The sequence below is a fragment of the Notolabrus celidotus genome, chromosome 22 (assembly GCF_009762535.1).
Source record: "Notolabrus celidotus isolate fNotCel1 chromosome 22, fNotCel1.pri, whole genome shotgun sequence".
NCBI classification, from domain to species: Eukaryota; Metazoa; Chordata; class Actinopteri; order Labriformes; family Labridae; genus Notolabrus; species Notolabrus celidotus.
The window spans coordinates 9,468,354-9,484,294 of NC_048293.1; the positions used below are offsets into that span (position 1 = coordinate 9,468,354).

At 38.7% G+C, this 15,941-nt stretch overlaps 3 protein-coding genes and 1 long non-coding RNA gene across 5 annotated transcripts; 2 read left to right on the plus strand and 2 right to left on the minus strand.

Annotated features, from left to right (window-relative positions):
• The first annotated feature begins 193 nt into the window (after positions 1–193).
• On the plus strand, positions 194–4,625 carry tmem234 (transmembrane protein 234). The gene is made up of 5 exons (XM_034674496.1): positions 194–301; positions 657–808; positions 895–961; positions 3,333–3,425; positions 3,762–4,625. Exons 1-5 carry the CDS (start codon positions 289–291, stop codon positions 3,863–3,865), a joined length of 429 nt encoding a protein of 142 aa, XP_034530387.1. The 5' UTR covers positions 194–288; the 3' UTR covers positions 3,866–4,625.
• On the minus strand, positions 4,537–11,533 carry dcdc2b (doublecortin domain containing 2B). Its single transcript, XM_034674489.1, has 15 exons — positions 11,198–11,533; positions 10,651–10,951; positions 10,503–10,554; positions 9,101–9,171; positions 7,794–7,925; positions 7,559–7,693; positions 7,328–7,367; positions 6,479–6,544; positions 6,123–6,294; positions 5,926–6,035; positions 5,754–5,822; positions 5,577–5,642; positions 5,375–5,452; positions 5,174–5,251; positions 4,537–5,060 (listed from the first exon to the last, which is right to left on the minus strand). Exons 2-15 carry the CDS (start codon positions 10,932–10,934, stop codon positions 5,025–5,027), a joined length of 1,389 nt encoding a protein of 462 aa, XP_034530380.1. The 5' UTR covers positions 10,935–10,951; positions 11,198–11,533; the 3' UTR covers positions 4,537–5,024.
• On the plus strand, positions 11,388–14,004 carry LOC117805894. Its single transcript, XR_004629554.1, has 3 exons — positions 11,388–11,464; positions 13,728–13,828; positions 13,960–14,004. It is a non-coding gene; the product is annotated as an uncharacterized LOC117805894 (long non-coding RNA).
• On the minus strand, positions 11,898–15,816 carry iqcc (IQ motif containing C). Of its 2 annotated transcripts, none has more exons than XM_034674494.1 (5): positions 15,683–15,816; positions 15,276–15,422; positions 14,867–15,194; positions 13,189–13,310; positions 11,898–12,098 (listed from the first exon to the last, which is right to left on the minus strand). In XM_034674494.1, the coding sequence occupies exons 1-5, from the start codon at positions 15,722–15,724 to the stop codon at positions 12,063–12,065; spliced, it is 675 nt and encodes a 224-aa protein (XP_034530385.1). In that variant the 5' UTR covers positions 15,725–15,816; the 3' UTR covers positions 11,898–12,062. The 2 variants fall into 2 exon arrangements, with proteins under 2 accessions (XP_034530385.1, XP_034530386.1); XM_034674495.1 differs by lacking the exon at positions 15,683–15,816 and adding an exon at positions 15,522–15,651.
• Positions 15,817–15,941: the final 125 nt, after the last annotated feature.

Sequence of the window (15,941 nt, forward strand, 5' to 3'; positions counted from 1 at the left end):
ACAGTGATGTTTAGTTATTGTTGAACAAGTTGTTGCACCCTCTGCTGGCGCATTTTGGTGCCACAACATTCTGAAAATCTCCAAAACGCATTCAAGATGAAGATAAATGTTGCTGAATGTTTTGAATTTAAAAATTCGTCCGTTCATAAATTCACATCAGTTTATTTTCAGTCTGGAGGTGACTACTGAATAGATACTTCCAAAATTGTTTGTTAATATGCCTTTTCATTAAGGTTCACGAATTACAACTGTCTTGAATGCGTCTCCACACTGACAGTGTACATCACGATGGTGACCATAGGTAAGCAGCTAATTCATCTCTTAAAAGCATGATATTTACCAATGTTTAAAATACTGTGTTTTTATTTTGATGCCAGATCAAACCCTCTAAGAGTCTCTTTTGTACCAAGCATTAATGACGCAGAACTTATCCTAACATTACTCATATGTTCATGCCAATGCTACGGAAGTAAGCTAGCAAAATACGACACCCGGCATTTGTAATGAGTTCCTCACATTGTTACAATGTTTTCATCGGGTGTTTGCTTGGTTATTGATGTATACATTAATCCTAAAACAATGTCCTTGTATGTTTGTAAAGGATGTTTAGTGACGGGATGGTTGTTTGTGATGTTTGTGATGTTGGTGTGTTACAGCGGAGCTGCGGAGTCTCTTGCTGGTATCAGCTCTGTGGGGCTGCACGAACCCTCTCCTGAAGAGAGGCACTGAGGGGATAGAACATGTGGCAAAGACCAGCAGAGTCGCACAGCTTTTGGCTGAAGCCAAGTTTCTTTTCCTAAACCTCAGGGTAAGTTCTGTTGCTGTATGAGGCGGTTTGTTATTGCTACTTTTACACACTTCTGATGAAAGCCCCCCTTCTTCCTTGTGTAACAGTACCTGGTCCCCTTTCTTCTGAACCAGAGTGGCTCTTTGGTCTACTATTACACACTCTCAACTACAGGTAAGACACGCTTAAAGGGAGAGGTAGTTGGGTTGTCGCACAAGTCAGAATACCTTTTCAAAGCTGATAATTGGACCCGCCCTTGGATAAACAGCACAGGTGTGGCTAATTACGTTATTAAGAGTGCCTACGCATAATCCTACAGGCTCCAAAGAGGCTGACCCAAATGTAATGCCACCATCATTAATTTAATTAACCACACCTGGGATTTTCCTGTACATGATGTATTACTTTCCTGCTATATAAAACTAACATGCCAAGTTATCAGAACTGGCACACATTTACTTAACTTACTTAAGTTAAAGGCATGTTAATGCATTTCGAGAATTCAACTAGCTTTCTACAATATATCAACATTTTCATCAATGAAAAAAAAGCCAGACAAGCAAGTTACCTTCCTCAACTCAACTCATTTTTATTTCTATAGCACCTTTCATACATTCAAGCACGACGTTTGACTGGAATCTGCATTAACGCTATAGTGACCACAAACACACTGTTTGAAGAAAGGGACAATTAGATGTGACCCCTTTGGTTTAACTGCTCTTATGTTGTGTTTGGGGAAGAGTGGGACACAGGAGGGGACACATTACTGTTTAATTTGAACATTAAGTTGTTTTCTGTCTCTTCCTCTTCTTTCCTGCTGCCTTGTATACATGATGTATTACTTTCCTGCTATATAAAACTAACATGCCAAGTTATCAGAACTGGCACACATTTACTTGACTTACTTAAGTTAAAGGCATGTTAATGCATTTCGAGAATTCAACTAGCTTTCTACAATATATCAACATTTTCATCACTGAAAAAAAGCCAGACAAGCAAGTTACCTTCCTCAACTCAACTCATTTTTATTTCTATAGCACCTTTCATACATTCAAGCATGCAGCCCAAAGTGCTTCACAAAAGAACAGAGACAGAAAACAACAAAATAGGTAAAATGACACAAGACTAAAACATAGAGGAATGTGATATGAAGTACTTAAAAATAAAAACTAAATAAAATCAATCAATTAAATGCAATCAAATAAATACCAGAAAAATAAAATATAATAAAATTATTAAAAATAAGAAGATAGAATAAAAATAAAATGAATAAATAATGATGCTTAAACAATGGTCATAAAAGTAACACAAGTATTAATGCAGTTCAGGGCTAAAAGGAAATTACTCCAAGTTAAAAGCCAGATTAAGAAAAAGTTAAGTTTACTTTTAAAAACACCCAGAGAGCTCCTCGTGTATTCAGTGGTGCAGTAAGTATCTTTCACAGCAGATATGATTATAACCAGGTGTTTGTAATACGTCTAATGATTACTTTGTCTTACGTTTCGAATTAATTTGCTTAATTCGCACGAATGAATTGAGTCATTTGATCATTCATACTACACACTGCGTTTGAAGGTATTAGCCTATGTAGTATGACTGTTCTGTTGGATCTGGTCTGCAGTATGCTGGGCCAGGCGTCGCTTTGGAATGTGGAACTGAACAACAGCCAACCTTCAAACAAAACTGCTTCTTTAGCATCCACTTATGATTTGAAAAGTTAAGAAGTGGTTTATATGGAATTTCATAATTTTCTCAGCACCTAAAAAACTGAGTGTATAGAAAAAAAGAAGATGCGGAAATCAGAACAAACTAGTAGAAGTTTTGGCATACTGCAGATTTTGCTTTTGTTCACATACTGCCTACTACATAATGAGTTTTGGCCAAATCAGTACTTACTACTAGTATAGTAGGCAGTTTCGAAAGCAGTCCCCTAAAGCCCAAGTTTAAGGTTTAAAGTTGAACCATCAGTATAAAACCTAAAGAGACTAAATTACCAACATGGTTAAGAAGCAAATCTGACACTTTATTTTATAATCTAATCAAATATTCCAAGTACACAGCACTTTTGCTTCAATATTTACTGGAATCATTGAGCCATTATTAGAAAAAGTTGCCATAGGTTTCTAGTGACTGAATTACCAAGTATGATTCCTGCTTTCAACTGACTCCATCATGAAATTTTAGAGATGTGAGAACATATGCAGTCTTTATATTTACAATATACTGGTATTTATACTGTATTTGGTTGATACAAAACAATCAAAATGGCAATACTAGCAAATTTCTTTGTTCATGTTATAGACAAAAATCCTAGTAAATCCCAAAGGGTGGTCTTTTTGGAAGTTATGGTATCTATAGGAAACCCAGTTCTTGCTTTGAATACATGGAATAGCTTTAAACTGTTAAGTATTGAATTAAATGAACAATATCTTTGCAAACACAGACAGTCAACATAGACTTAGCCCACATATTGAAGTGAGTTGGAATCACAGAAACTCACTCTTGATTAATTTGACTCTCTATTTTCTCATGGTCTTTTATCCAGAGTTGTCCCTTGCTGTTCCTATGGCTAACTCGCTAACCTTCCTCTGCACTCTGCTCACTGGCAAGTTACTGGGAGAAGAGTTTGGAGGCAAACGTAAGTGACTCATTCGCTCTTACACCAGCTCTGTTTTCAGTTCCAGGGCAGCTCATAGCATGCAGTACCCAACAGAATATATTTAGGATGCTGATGGTACAAGTTTTATGATCAAACAATAGGCTACTGGAATATGATGAGACATTCAGCAACGTAATAAGCAAGATATATTTAATCTTTACTTTGCTGACATGCCAAGATATCACTAAGCAGTACACCACCTCCTGTATTTTTCCTCTCCTTGTAAAAAATCACTTTACTGGTTGTGGTCTGTCTTGTACAACATGCTTTTATTTTATCTTTCCTATCCTCCCTCACTCATCTCATTCTCTGCAGAGGCTGTTGCGGGAATGTTCCTCACCATGGCTGGCATCACTCTGTGTGTTATAAGCTCCATTCATGACACTGGCAAGATGAATACAACCCAGGCTGCAAGCTAACAGAGACCAGGATTAAAGCAACACTCTCCAGTTATTTAAAGTGATTCCCAAGCAGGGGAGGAATGGACGTCAAAGCAGAGCTGGCACAGGACTAGAGAGTGCACTTAAGATTCAGACAGCGACTCCTTGGAGCTATGGTTCTGGTGGGAGAACTGTGCCTAAATGAACTCAGTCTGAGCTCGGAAAGACTCGTCCAGAATCTCTTTCAGCTTGTTGAAGAAGGAAAAGTGGGTTCATGCAGGGTTCACCTCAAGGCCAGACAAGATTTATGGTGCATGAATAGAAGTCGCTGGTTGTTAACTTTTACTTTTAAACACTTTGTTGGCACAACGTTTGACTGGAATCTGCATTAACGCTATAGTGACCACAAACACACTGTTTGAAGAAAGGGACAATTAGATGTGACCCCTTTGGTTTAACTGCTCTTTTGTTGTGTTTGGGGAAGAGTGGGACACAGGAGGGGACACATTACTGTTTAATTTGAACATTAAGTTGTTTTCTGTCTCTTCCTCTTCTTCCCTGCTGCCTTGTATACATGATGTATTACTTAAGTACACATTATGTTATTTTCCGCTGTTTCTTTTTTTAAGAAGGGTGAAAATGACTCAAACCTGTGGTGCGCTCTATAAACATGTCTAAACAGATTGTACAGAATTTAGAAATATCAGATGTACATAGTAATATATTTTTATTACCACTCAAAAATTCTGTACAGAGTTTTTTGTTGCTTGTTGGCAAAATAAAAATCCTTCCATCCTAATCTAAGTTTTGATTTCTGTAAACCAAACTACATTTGGCGTCAAACATCCCAAAAATATACAGTTCCTTATGTACATATTTTACAGTATACATGGATCTGCATAATATTAGTTTCAGAATTATCCCTGTTAAACAGACTGGATTTATAACAAAAAAGTCTATTTCCTGCAGTGTTCATTGATATTTTGTTCAATTTTTTGACCCCTAACATTGTCCAAAAAAGACAACAACATACATTCTTCTGATGCTCTTGGCTCAATCACCACAGTTAAAGTATGACCAATATTAATAAACATTCATTTCACCACATGGATCAGCACAGAAGTATCATGGTAATCTTCTGGTTTCTTCCTCCTCTGTGAATCTTTTGTGCTCACCAGTCCTCCTCATGATGGTTCTGTTACGCAGTAACTGATGGGTCATCCTTTGGACTCTCCTGTTAGAGAAAGCAATTAAAACTGTGTAAAAGAAAGCAAAATGGGACTGGATATTGTGATACTAAGAATAACATTCATGCACTATTTAAGGATATGATATGTAGAAGCCTGCCTTTTCTTCCCTGATGTTTCCCTGAGAGGTAGACGATGAAGGCCTCGGGTGTGAAGAAATCTGCCTCAGCTCAGGTTCCTTTGAAGACAAAAAGTATTGATTTCTGACTTGCTTTTTTGTTAGGTACTGCTGAATGTAAGCTTTTTCAGGTTGCTTTAAGCACTGGGTAGGCTGCAGTGTGTGTAGGTGTGTGTACTGTACCAGTATTTCCGCAGCAGACTCCTCAGTCCTGGTGGAATTTTCTGCCTTTTTCACACCATCGTGCTCAGATGACAGCGCCTTTTGCAGAACAAAAATATCACACTCTAAGCCCTCGTATATAGAAACAGAAAACTGGACCTTTGTATGAGGACAAGTGTATTGTGATTATGTAAATGTAACCACCCACTCGGATATACTGTACCTGCTTTCCATTATGCTTGTGTTCACCCTCATTGTTCTGCTCACTTTTTGTGATTTGTGTGTGTCTCTTGGAAAAACAAAAGAGGTACTTTCTTAAGTTGTGCAAATACAGAATATGACGTGTGTTGAAAGAAATACTTATTCATCTGGCACATGAAAGACAATACTTGGCGCCTACCTGCGTTATGTTTTGCAATGGATCTTCTTGGTCATTAAACTCCTCATCCTCCACTATTTCTGCAACTCTCTTCAAAAAAAAAAAGAAGAAAACATTAGAGGCTGTTATCTTTGCTGTGAACATGTATTTTCATGCAATTCCGTTACCACCCTAGCATTTCAGTAGCACTTACCTGGTCAACAGGAAGCTCTATTGCTGTGTTCTCATCGTCATGCACCTCCTCTGCCCCTCGCACCTCCTCTCTTTTCTTCCTTGCTGCTCTTTTGTACAAACTGGGCCGAACTGTAATAACATCAAATCAAAAAGCTGCTTTGTTTTAATGATTAACACAAGAATAATTGTGATCAGATGAAAACATGGGATACTGACCAGATCCATTGCTGGGTGGTGGTCTTGGCGGTCCTATATTATGGCGGATCTTCACAGGCCTGGCAAAGAAATCAGACATCTCATCTGCTGCCTCTCTCCTGCTCCTCTGCTGCTGTGTGCCGGCTGGAGCTGCTGCTTCATCTCCAGTCGACTTCACCCTCCGACCATCTGACTGAAATTCATGGAATATAGGTGAGCAAATAGGATCTTATGTATGGTTTAATACATATTGACAAAAGAGTCCCATCTGCAGACATTTTCTCACTGGTGTATTGAATGTGTTAGGACGTAAACTAAACAAATTAACAGTCCTGATTTAGGTCCTATGGTGTGAATACAAGATTGTGTTTTTTCACCTCAGGGGAGTCAAGAAGAGCTGAGTCTGAGTACTGGTCTTCTGGACCGCTTCCTGCTTTCCTGTTCTATGAGGCACAAACAAATGACAAAGAGGCACATGTATCATACGATATGATACGATGCAAAATGGAACAATACGATACGATGCGATGCGATACGATACGATACGATGCGATACGATGCGATACGATACGATGCGATACGATACGATGCGATACGATGCGATACGATACGATATAGCGCCATACATCATGGTATGATGTGATACAGTATGAAACTATAAAATAAGATTAGTACATTATGATACAATATAATACAATACCATACCATACCATTCAATATGATAGGATCCAATATGATACAAAACAATACGATATGATCAATTACGGTACCGTACAATATGATATGATATAATACGATCAAATTGGGTACCATACAATAGGATTTGATCAAATAACTTTCGATACGATAAGATATGATCAAATACGGTAGGGTATGATACAGTATGGTACAGTATCATGCGATATGGGACGATCAAATACGGTATGATACAGTATGATACGATAAAATAGGATACAAAATGAGCACATTATGAAATGATGTGATATGATGGGATACATGATGATACAGTACATAGGATGACACTAGACGTCATTGTTGTATACGATACAATGCAAGATGATACGATGCAAATGATACAACATGATTCAACGGGATACAGTGCAATATGATACAACATGACACATTAAATTGTATCATTCAATAAAACTTTTCATATAGTTCAAATAAACTATAGAATTAACATCAATTATAAGTATTTATTATATAATGTAAAAGATTAAGAGTACCTCATTTCTCCTTAACAGCCTTCTTTTTCCTGGGTAATATCTACAAATAAAAAAACACAGTAATGTGCAGAAAATTAAGGATTAAATTGTGTACTTTTCTGTTTTCTGATATTACCTTATTTAATTAATTAATTTCCTTTTTTTTAATCTAAGAGCAGAGCACACACCACAACTGTGCAAAAGTACAAATCTTTACTCCCACTCACAAAGGAGGACCTTGTAATACAATACCTCTCTGTAGCTTTTGAAACCAACAGCTCCACATGTGGAAGTTTCTTGAACCTTTCAGTTCCCACGGCAACATAGCAGTGGCCAGTCTCCAGCTCTACAGCTGAGGCCACAGTCAGTCCTTCAAGAGTGCACAACCTGACAGAGCAGAGGGGTAAAAAAAAAGGGGTATTTACAGGGTTTCTCTCTCTCTGTTTGTATTCCTCATAGTGTATGTGTATGTGGCTGTGTCACTGACCTGCGTACAGCTCCGGTTCGTAAGCTGACCTTCTCTGTGATCAGACTCAGGATCTGCTCCAAATCCTGACGCATATTCCGAGGAATGATGAATCGGAAGGGTGGACACAGGAGATCTCCATTACGGAAAACACTGATCAGAAAGTGAAGGTTAAAGTTTTTTCACACCTGACTTACATTGAAACAGTCAATAGTCAGTGTAAATGTTGCCCCAGTCTACAAGTACACTGGATCTGATATAAGAGACATAGATCAAAAACTGTTATACCTGCCCCAGGAAAAATCTACCTGCCTGGCTCTTTGAGGCTGTGAGACTTTGAGTTGCATGCTAACCCATCTAATTTTAACCTGTTGAATGCTAACATGTGCTAATAAACACTGTAGAGGACTGCTGAGACTGATGGGAATGCCATTGTTTTTGCAAGTGTGATCTTACAATATAGATTGAGGTGATGCAAAACAAAAAAGCTTCTTGACTGGGGTTGTGGTGCAACATTAAAATTCAGGACTCAACAAAAAGTATTAACATTCCCCCTGTGGTAGTATGAATGTGTACAAAATGTTTATGGGAATCCAAGCAATAGCAGTCCAGACATTTCATTCAAAACCATAAACGTTAACTTTATAGTGGCCCCCAAAGGAATAAGGTGATCTCCAAAGCCAATAAGGTTCATCATCTGGGAGCCAAGACTCTTTGTATTATTTTTATTCATTTGCCAATAGATCAAGTTTTTTTATGAATACATATTGATTATAATTTAAGACAAATTTGAAGTGGACCTGGTGGTTATAGTGGTGATATAGGAGCATGTATCTTCAGCAGTCTGATTTAAACACCAAAAATCTTAACTTCATGGTGGCACAGAAGGAAAGTGGAAAATAAGGTGATCTCCAAAGCCAATATGGTTCATCCTCTGGGAACCATGAATCTTTGCATTATTCTTTTCCTTTTGCCAATTAATCAAGTTTGTTATGAATACCTTTTGATTATGATAAAGACAAAGTGGACCTGGTGGTTATAGTGGTGATATAGGAGCATGTATCCTCTGGGAACCATGAATGTCTGTACAAAATGTAAAAAGTCTGATTCTAACTCTAATGAATGCAAAGGGAGAATTGTAATTTTGAGAACATTTTGGAATAAGTTGAAAGATAACCTTTTGTTTAAACTTAGACTGTATAAATTTGATGTTACTGTTTTTTTAAATTCAGATGCCATCACAACCTAATGGACATCATAGTGATGTGCCTTTTTTCAATAAATGTATAGACATGGTACAGTCATGTTAAGGAGTATGCCCAACTTACTGTAAGATGCAAGGCACAGGTATGAACTTCCTCCATTTGGCTGAGACATTTGGCCTCTGTATATTTTTGCCCTGTAGAAACATTCAGAAACACAAGAATAGCTCTGTAAAATGTAATTTTCGCAGCAACATGGACAACTCCCTCCTCAGACTGACGTCATCCATGTCCTACACATATAGAACATTGCATGTCAATCACTGCAAAATCACTTATGTCCAATAAGTAATTACTGATTAACTATTCTGTTCATGTCAGCTCAAGTGCCACAGCCATGGAAACTGACGTCACTCAAAGACTTCTCCGGTGGCACATTCACACACACCATGCCTGATCTCAAAGCTGTCACCCATGACGCCTCATATAAAAAAAAATCTGGGGCCAATATCAGTGCCTACTTCTAATAAAGAAGATCAAATATATAAACAGACATTGAAAATCAACCTTATTGTTTTACTTTGCAGTGAAGTGTGGATGCTGATTGTATTTACAGTGGTCTCTTGGGGTTGAGTATGCCTGCCCAGACATGCACACAAAGCCCTAATAACACGGCGTGGTAGCAGGACCTTTTGTTTTAACACCAGGATCAAACAGAGGCACATACGGGCACACTTCCTGCGTTGCTCCACAGCAACCACAACACAGGCATGTAAGACTTAAAAACCAAAGACTACACTTTCCAAATGGCAGACACCCAAGGCACATACAATTACTCTCCTGTTTTACGTTTTTCAGAGAGCTGACACTGAAGGTTTCGGACTAAAGAGCACACTCTGCGTCTGAAAGACCAAACGGTTGTTTCCTGCCAGCCGGCCAGAATACAAAGTGAGCACTTGTCAGCATGAGTGGCTCTGCGTGTGTGTCTGTGTGTATGTGTGTGAGCACTTTACTTTGAAATTAATAATGTGTGAAGGTGGGGAGAGCTTTAGCCATCACCATGTCTTGCCTTCTTTTTAATGCAAAGGCAACGCTCAAATAGAAACATCTTCAGATCCATCTGCACAATATCCTCAGTGAGAAACTGAGGGACCCTCTTGACTTAATCCAGCTTTGAATACTAAATCTGGACAACACAGTTATTAGCCTGTCATTTCTGGTACTTAATGTTACAGCCAGTGACATTAACAGGGTAGTAAGCCCAAAAGTAGACTTTATGGGCACACTCACAAAGTGCAACTGATTAAAGTAATGATAATAATACAACATGTCACTATAAGATCAGACAATAGGCTTTTCTCTGTAATAGTAAGTCATTCTCATATTTGACTTGGATTGGGTTAAGATGGATCTACTTATGCAGCTTGCATGGTGTTGCATTCCTCTTAGTTTCACTGGGATTAATGAATGATGGACTCTGCTGTTAGTCTAAAAAGCAAAATGTCGACTTTACAAAATAAAAGCCTACCTGGATATCTTCACGAGGCCCAGACTGCTTTTTCACTCCTGTGTTGAGGTAACTAAACATGAAATTAGACACATTTATTTTGAAAAAGTTAAGGATTAGAGGAACTGTACTTCTAATGATCTCCAATGTAAATGGGTTTTGTACTCACTCCAGTTTCTTGAATCTCTCGAAACCAGCAGCAACATATTGGGCTCCAGTCTGCAGGTCCTGCAGGTCAGTGACCCTGTGACCCTGTCTGGGGGTGTACAGAGTCCTGATGGCAAGCGGGGCACCGATGCTCTGGGTCACTTCGTTCAGAAAGGCCTCCATAGTGGCCACCTGTCGTTGGTTCACCACAAACCTGCGCCCATTATAGAAGGGGTCTCCGTTCCTGTACACCACCACACTCTTCACCGGAGGCAGGACGATTGTAGCTACTGTGCTGGCAGCCATGTCTGAGCCAGCTGTTACTGAGTCCACACACACAAACACACACACACACACACACATTTTCAAAAGCTGTTAAATGTTCTAAAATTCACACAAAACCAAAACCAAACTCTCTCTGACCCTCCAATTCAAGATCTGACAATCTTCATTCACACAACACATTATCTGGGTCACACTTCACACAACTTACATGATCTTTGATACACACACACACACGTGCGCACATACACACAAACACACACACACACACACTGATAAACACTCACAAGTCTGCTGGAAGACCAAGTGAAGAAAAATGTGTAGGTGAAAATGACTCCTTCTGTTGTTGTGGTCTGTCTGGACTCCCACTCAGCACGTTCTGCTCTCTCTCTATCACCCTCAAACACACATACACACGCAGAGACACTCCACTCCACTGACGGTGGTGAGTATTTCCTGGTTGCTATGGCAGCGTGACAGCAATGACTGGCTTTGTGGGCCAAACCATTGGCAGCAACCACAACAAAAGAGACGGACAGAGGAGAGGAGAATGGGTGAGTCGCTGTTGTAAGATGAATCAATAAGATAACTCCAATTGTCTGTATATTCCAGAGAAAAAAAAAGAAGAGTAAATTACAACATTCTTATTATGTTACAAAACAAAAATGTGTACCAATACCAACACTGCCCATTTTATGACATTTTACCTGTCGCAAAGACTTAGCCCTTGAACGCATCTTCCCACTGGTGCATTTAAATACAGAAGATTATGTGAATATTTGAAGGTTGAATTTCTCATCTGAGGAGTTAGAGCTCATATGCTGTGACACAGAACTGATATTTGAGTTTCTGAAGGCACAACCCAAACTTGATAGAGCCAAGCACCCTCCCCTGAATCTCCCTGAATAGGTCTTCCACCCAAACAACAGATACAGCCTCGATGTATCACAATTAACTCAATAAGGACAACAACGAAAGTAGAAGGGAGACTTTTTAGAAAAAATAACATTTATTCATCGTACAGGTTTCATCAAACACATGATAATTGTCTCTGAATGGAATTTCTTTGCTTGTATATGTTGAAAACAACAACACAGAAAGACAGATGACACTTGAGTGAGCTCGAGCCGTCAGTTCAGATTACTTCTGCTGTCACGATATGCTCAGCCTGTTCTTCAGTGACAAGTACTTCAGAGAAGAGGTAAAAACAAGAGAGGATCAATCATTAAATGTTTGATTTCAGGCAAGTTATACCTTTAATATAAATGATTGTGTGACTGAAGTACCGGTGAAACTCACAAGTGTTGCAAAGAAAGAAAAATGTACAGTGACAGTGCGAAAGTAAATCCCACTTTATCCCAGTTCACTTGAGGTTTACATCAAGGGTTCTTCAAGCACATAACTTTACTGGTTGGCACCTTTACACCCTCTGGAGCGGCAGGGTACTTCTGAGAAGCAGTGCTGCAGGATTCACGAGGACATTCATTTTGTTCGAAATAAAGTTAGGGTGTTTCTGTTGGTACACAGCCTGAGTCTAATGTGTGGGGCAGTCGGACGTGCTGGGAAACAACACTACAGATTTATGCACTTACTACTCGGGTTATACTGTAGGAAAGACAGGCTGAATCATGGAGACAGCATCCATACTGTAGACTCAAACTACAAATTTTAAAAAACTCTTTAACCAGTTCTGGAGTCCGTCTCAATTTTTATGCTCCACATATAAAAAAAAATCCCATAAAAAAATATCAGGTCTGCTGAAACTCGTTGTTTTAAATTAAGGGCGACGACTCACCTGTTTACAACTGCCTTTATTAAATTATTTTAAACTATTTGAATATGTAATTTTCTCATACAATATTGCACTGTAGCTTTTAGGCTTATATTTAAAAAAATCTAAGGATGTTTTAACTTTCTGTTCTTGCTGTTTTATTTTTTCTTTGATTTTAAAAGTCTTCTTTTAATCACTTTTTAAATAATTTCTTACAAGGCGTTTTTTTCTGACCTTTGTAATTATCCTTTAATGTCTTCTGTGAAGCACTTTGAGTTGCCCTGCAGAAATGTGCTTTATAAATAAACCTACCTTAACTTGTTGATTCCACTTAGTGGGAAGCTACGTTGCCACAAATATACACATTCTAGTACGGGTATTTTCATTCCAGCTATATTGCTTCTTCTTCTACTGTCTTTTTTACGGTTAATAAATAAACCTAGTCTTCCAGCAGGAGACTGCTACCACTGATTAAATGTAGGGAAACACTCCCTTTCTTTCTATTACCTTTTTCCTGCTGTCAATGGCTTGTTGCAGCCACAGCAGCTCCATGGTCAGGGTGTTTCTATGGAGACTCAGGGCCTCGGGGGTACGGGGCACCTCCTGCACAGAGAGGTACTGCTGGGTACCTGAAGTAGGGATGACATATTCAAAATTAGTGATGATGTCTTTTTGGAACAAGAGACACATTTATTAAGTCAAATATGTGTATGAGTGTAAACTATTATTCCTTGATCCCCGAGAAGTGAAAACCACCAAATGTTTGAATAAAATAAAGGTAAGGTTAGTTCTTCAATTTTGACTGCTTACTCACAGTTTATTAAATGTTTTACATTTTAAATAAATCTAGTGATGAGGTCAATCCACTGCAGTTTCTTTTAAATTAAAGTTACAAATTCCTAAATAAGACCACATCATTCCTGTTTTAGCTTTCCTTCATTGGCCCTTCATGGAATTGATTTTAAGATTTTACTGTTGACATTTTAAGCACGCTCTGGACTTGCACCCCAATCCATTTCTGATCTCCTCTCCCCATACGTGCACAGTCACACCCTGAGGTCCTCGGTGTCCCACGGTCGAGGCTGAGGACCAAAAGAGACCTGGCGTTTCTGTCAGAGCCCTGACCCTCTGGAACAACCTCCCCGAGGTGATCAGATTGGCCACTTCCTTATCATCTTTTAAATCTCTTTTAAAAACCCATTTTTATAGATGTGCTTTCACAGGAGATGTGTTTTATTCTTTTTGATTCTTTTTTTTTTTTTAACCTTTAATTGGTAGGACAGCTGAAGAGAGACAGGGAACGTGGGGAATGGAGAGAGGGGGGAGACATGCAGGAAATGGTCACATCCAGGAGTTGAACCGGCAACCTCTGCGACGAGGACTAAAGCCTCTGTATGTGGGGTGCTTACCACTAAGCCACCAGCGCCCCTGTGTGTTTTTTAAACATTTCTTAAAATATTTTATATTTCCAATCTTTTAATTGTTTTATTATTTTATCTTTTGTTGTTTTTAGTCTTCCAACATTGTCTTATCTCTTTGTAGTCTTAACCTTTTTATCTTCCTTTCTGTAATTTATTTTTCCTGTCATCTCCCTGCATTTTTATCATCATTATTTTTTCCCTCTTAAACTTTTAGTCATTGTCTTCCTCACATTTCTCTTTAATTGTCTTTTAGTTTCTTTTTTATTTGTAAATCACTTCTTAACCCTGTTTTGAAAAGTGCTATATAAATAAAGATTGCTGTTATCATAAATATTTAAGCATTACCTTTTTTTTTTTTTTACATTTAAAGCAGTGATTACACTAAAAGGGATTCAAATAATGAATAGCTCGTTTCCCTGTATTTTTCATTTGGCACTGATTTTGAATTAATTATTGGTCATTTTAAAAATACAGAAACATGTATCCAGCTCCACTCATAGGTATAAAGCCCCTCAGGTCTCATTTCATTGAAACAACAAGAACAACAACAAATAAAAACATTGACACAGGATTAATATTTTGTGTCCTTGCATATTTTTTTAAGCAAATGTCATCAGGGGGCTTTGTGCACATGTGATTGTCTGATTTTTGGTATCATATAGTTTTTGAATGTATATGTTATTATAGAAAATGAAAACTTATAATATGAACAATTTGAAGGTTACTCCTTGAGCTCTTAAAAATAGTATTTGTACAGTCCTCACCTCTGCATGAGTCACCACAGTTCATGCCCAGCTCTACACTGCTCCATACAGGAGTTGAATCTCCTGTGCTCTCCATCACTCCTCCATCTTTACCCCCCTCTGTTGTCTGTCTCTGCCCCTCCTCTCTAATACTGCTACCGAGGAAACAGTCCTTCTTAGTAGAGCGCTGTCCTTTGGCTTGTGATTCATCTCTCTCAGCTTCTGTATTTTCAAACAGATCCTGATGAGCTTCCTCCTCAGGTGATGTTGATGATGATGATAGTGGATGAGCACGGGTATTAAATCCTGGTTTTGGAGGCCTGCATGCAGGTTGTGTGATCGGACCGTCCTGATAATGCAAGGAGGAAAAACATGAGGACAGAACAGAGATACTGATAATCAAACTTTTATAATAGTAGCAGTTACTTACGGTGTCTGTGAAGTGGGGCGTGGGGATAATCCACGTCTCCCTCCATTCTAAATGTGTCAAATCTCCTTCAATCTCTTTCACGATGTCTTCAAAGTCTTCACGGGAACGACGAACTTCACGTCTCACCATATACCCACGTGCACATGCCTAACAAATAAAGGAATGTCATAGTAACTGTAGTAACGACAATGTTTCTCAGGTGGCGTAAAAAATGTAATTTAGTCACGACACAACGGCTCTGCCGACCATAGACTGTAAATAAGATCCTGAGTAGTTAGCAGCCGTCTTCAAGAGTTAGCAAACGTAGCAAAACCGCCCGAGAAACAACAACACAATTGACGGGATAAAACCGTACAGATAGAAAATACATTGCCACTCGAATTGTGATAATTTCACGATGTACTTACCTGAAAACAGGTGAGTATTGTCTCCCATTCATTTCTGTCCATTGCTATGGTAACATGACAGCTGAGAGCGGGAGATGAACTCAGACTTTTGATTTACTTCCGGTGACACAATGAAAAAATAAAAGCCTCCCTGTAGAATTTGGAACCGAATGTTGGCATAATTAGCCCTGACCCTATACATTTTCATCAGTGAAATACTCTTAATATATTTAACGATCAAAGCTGAGCTGAACTGGCCGACGAAACGCCGAAGAAAAAC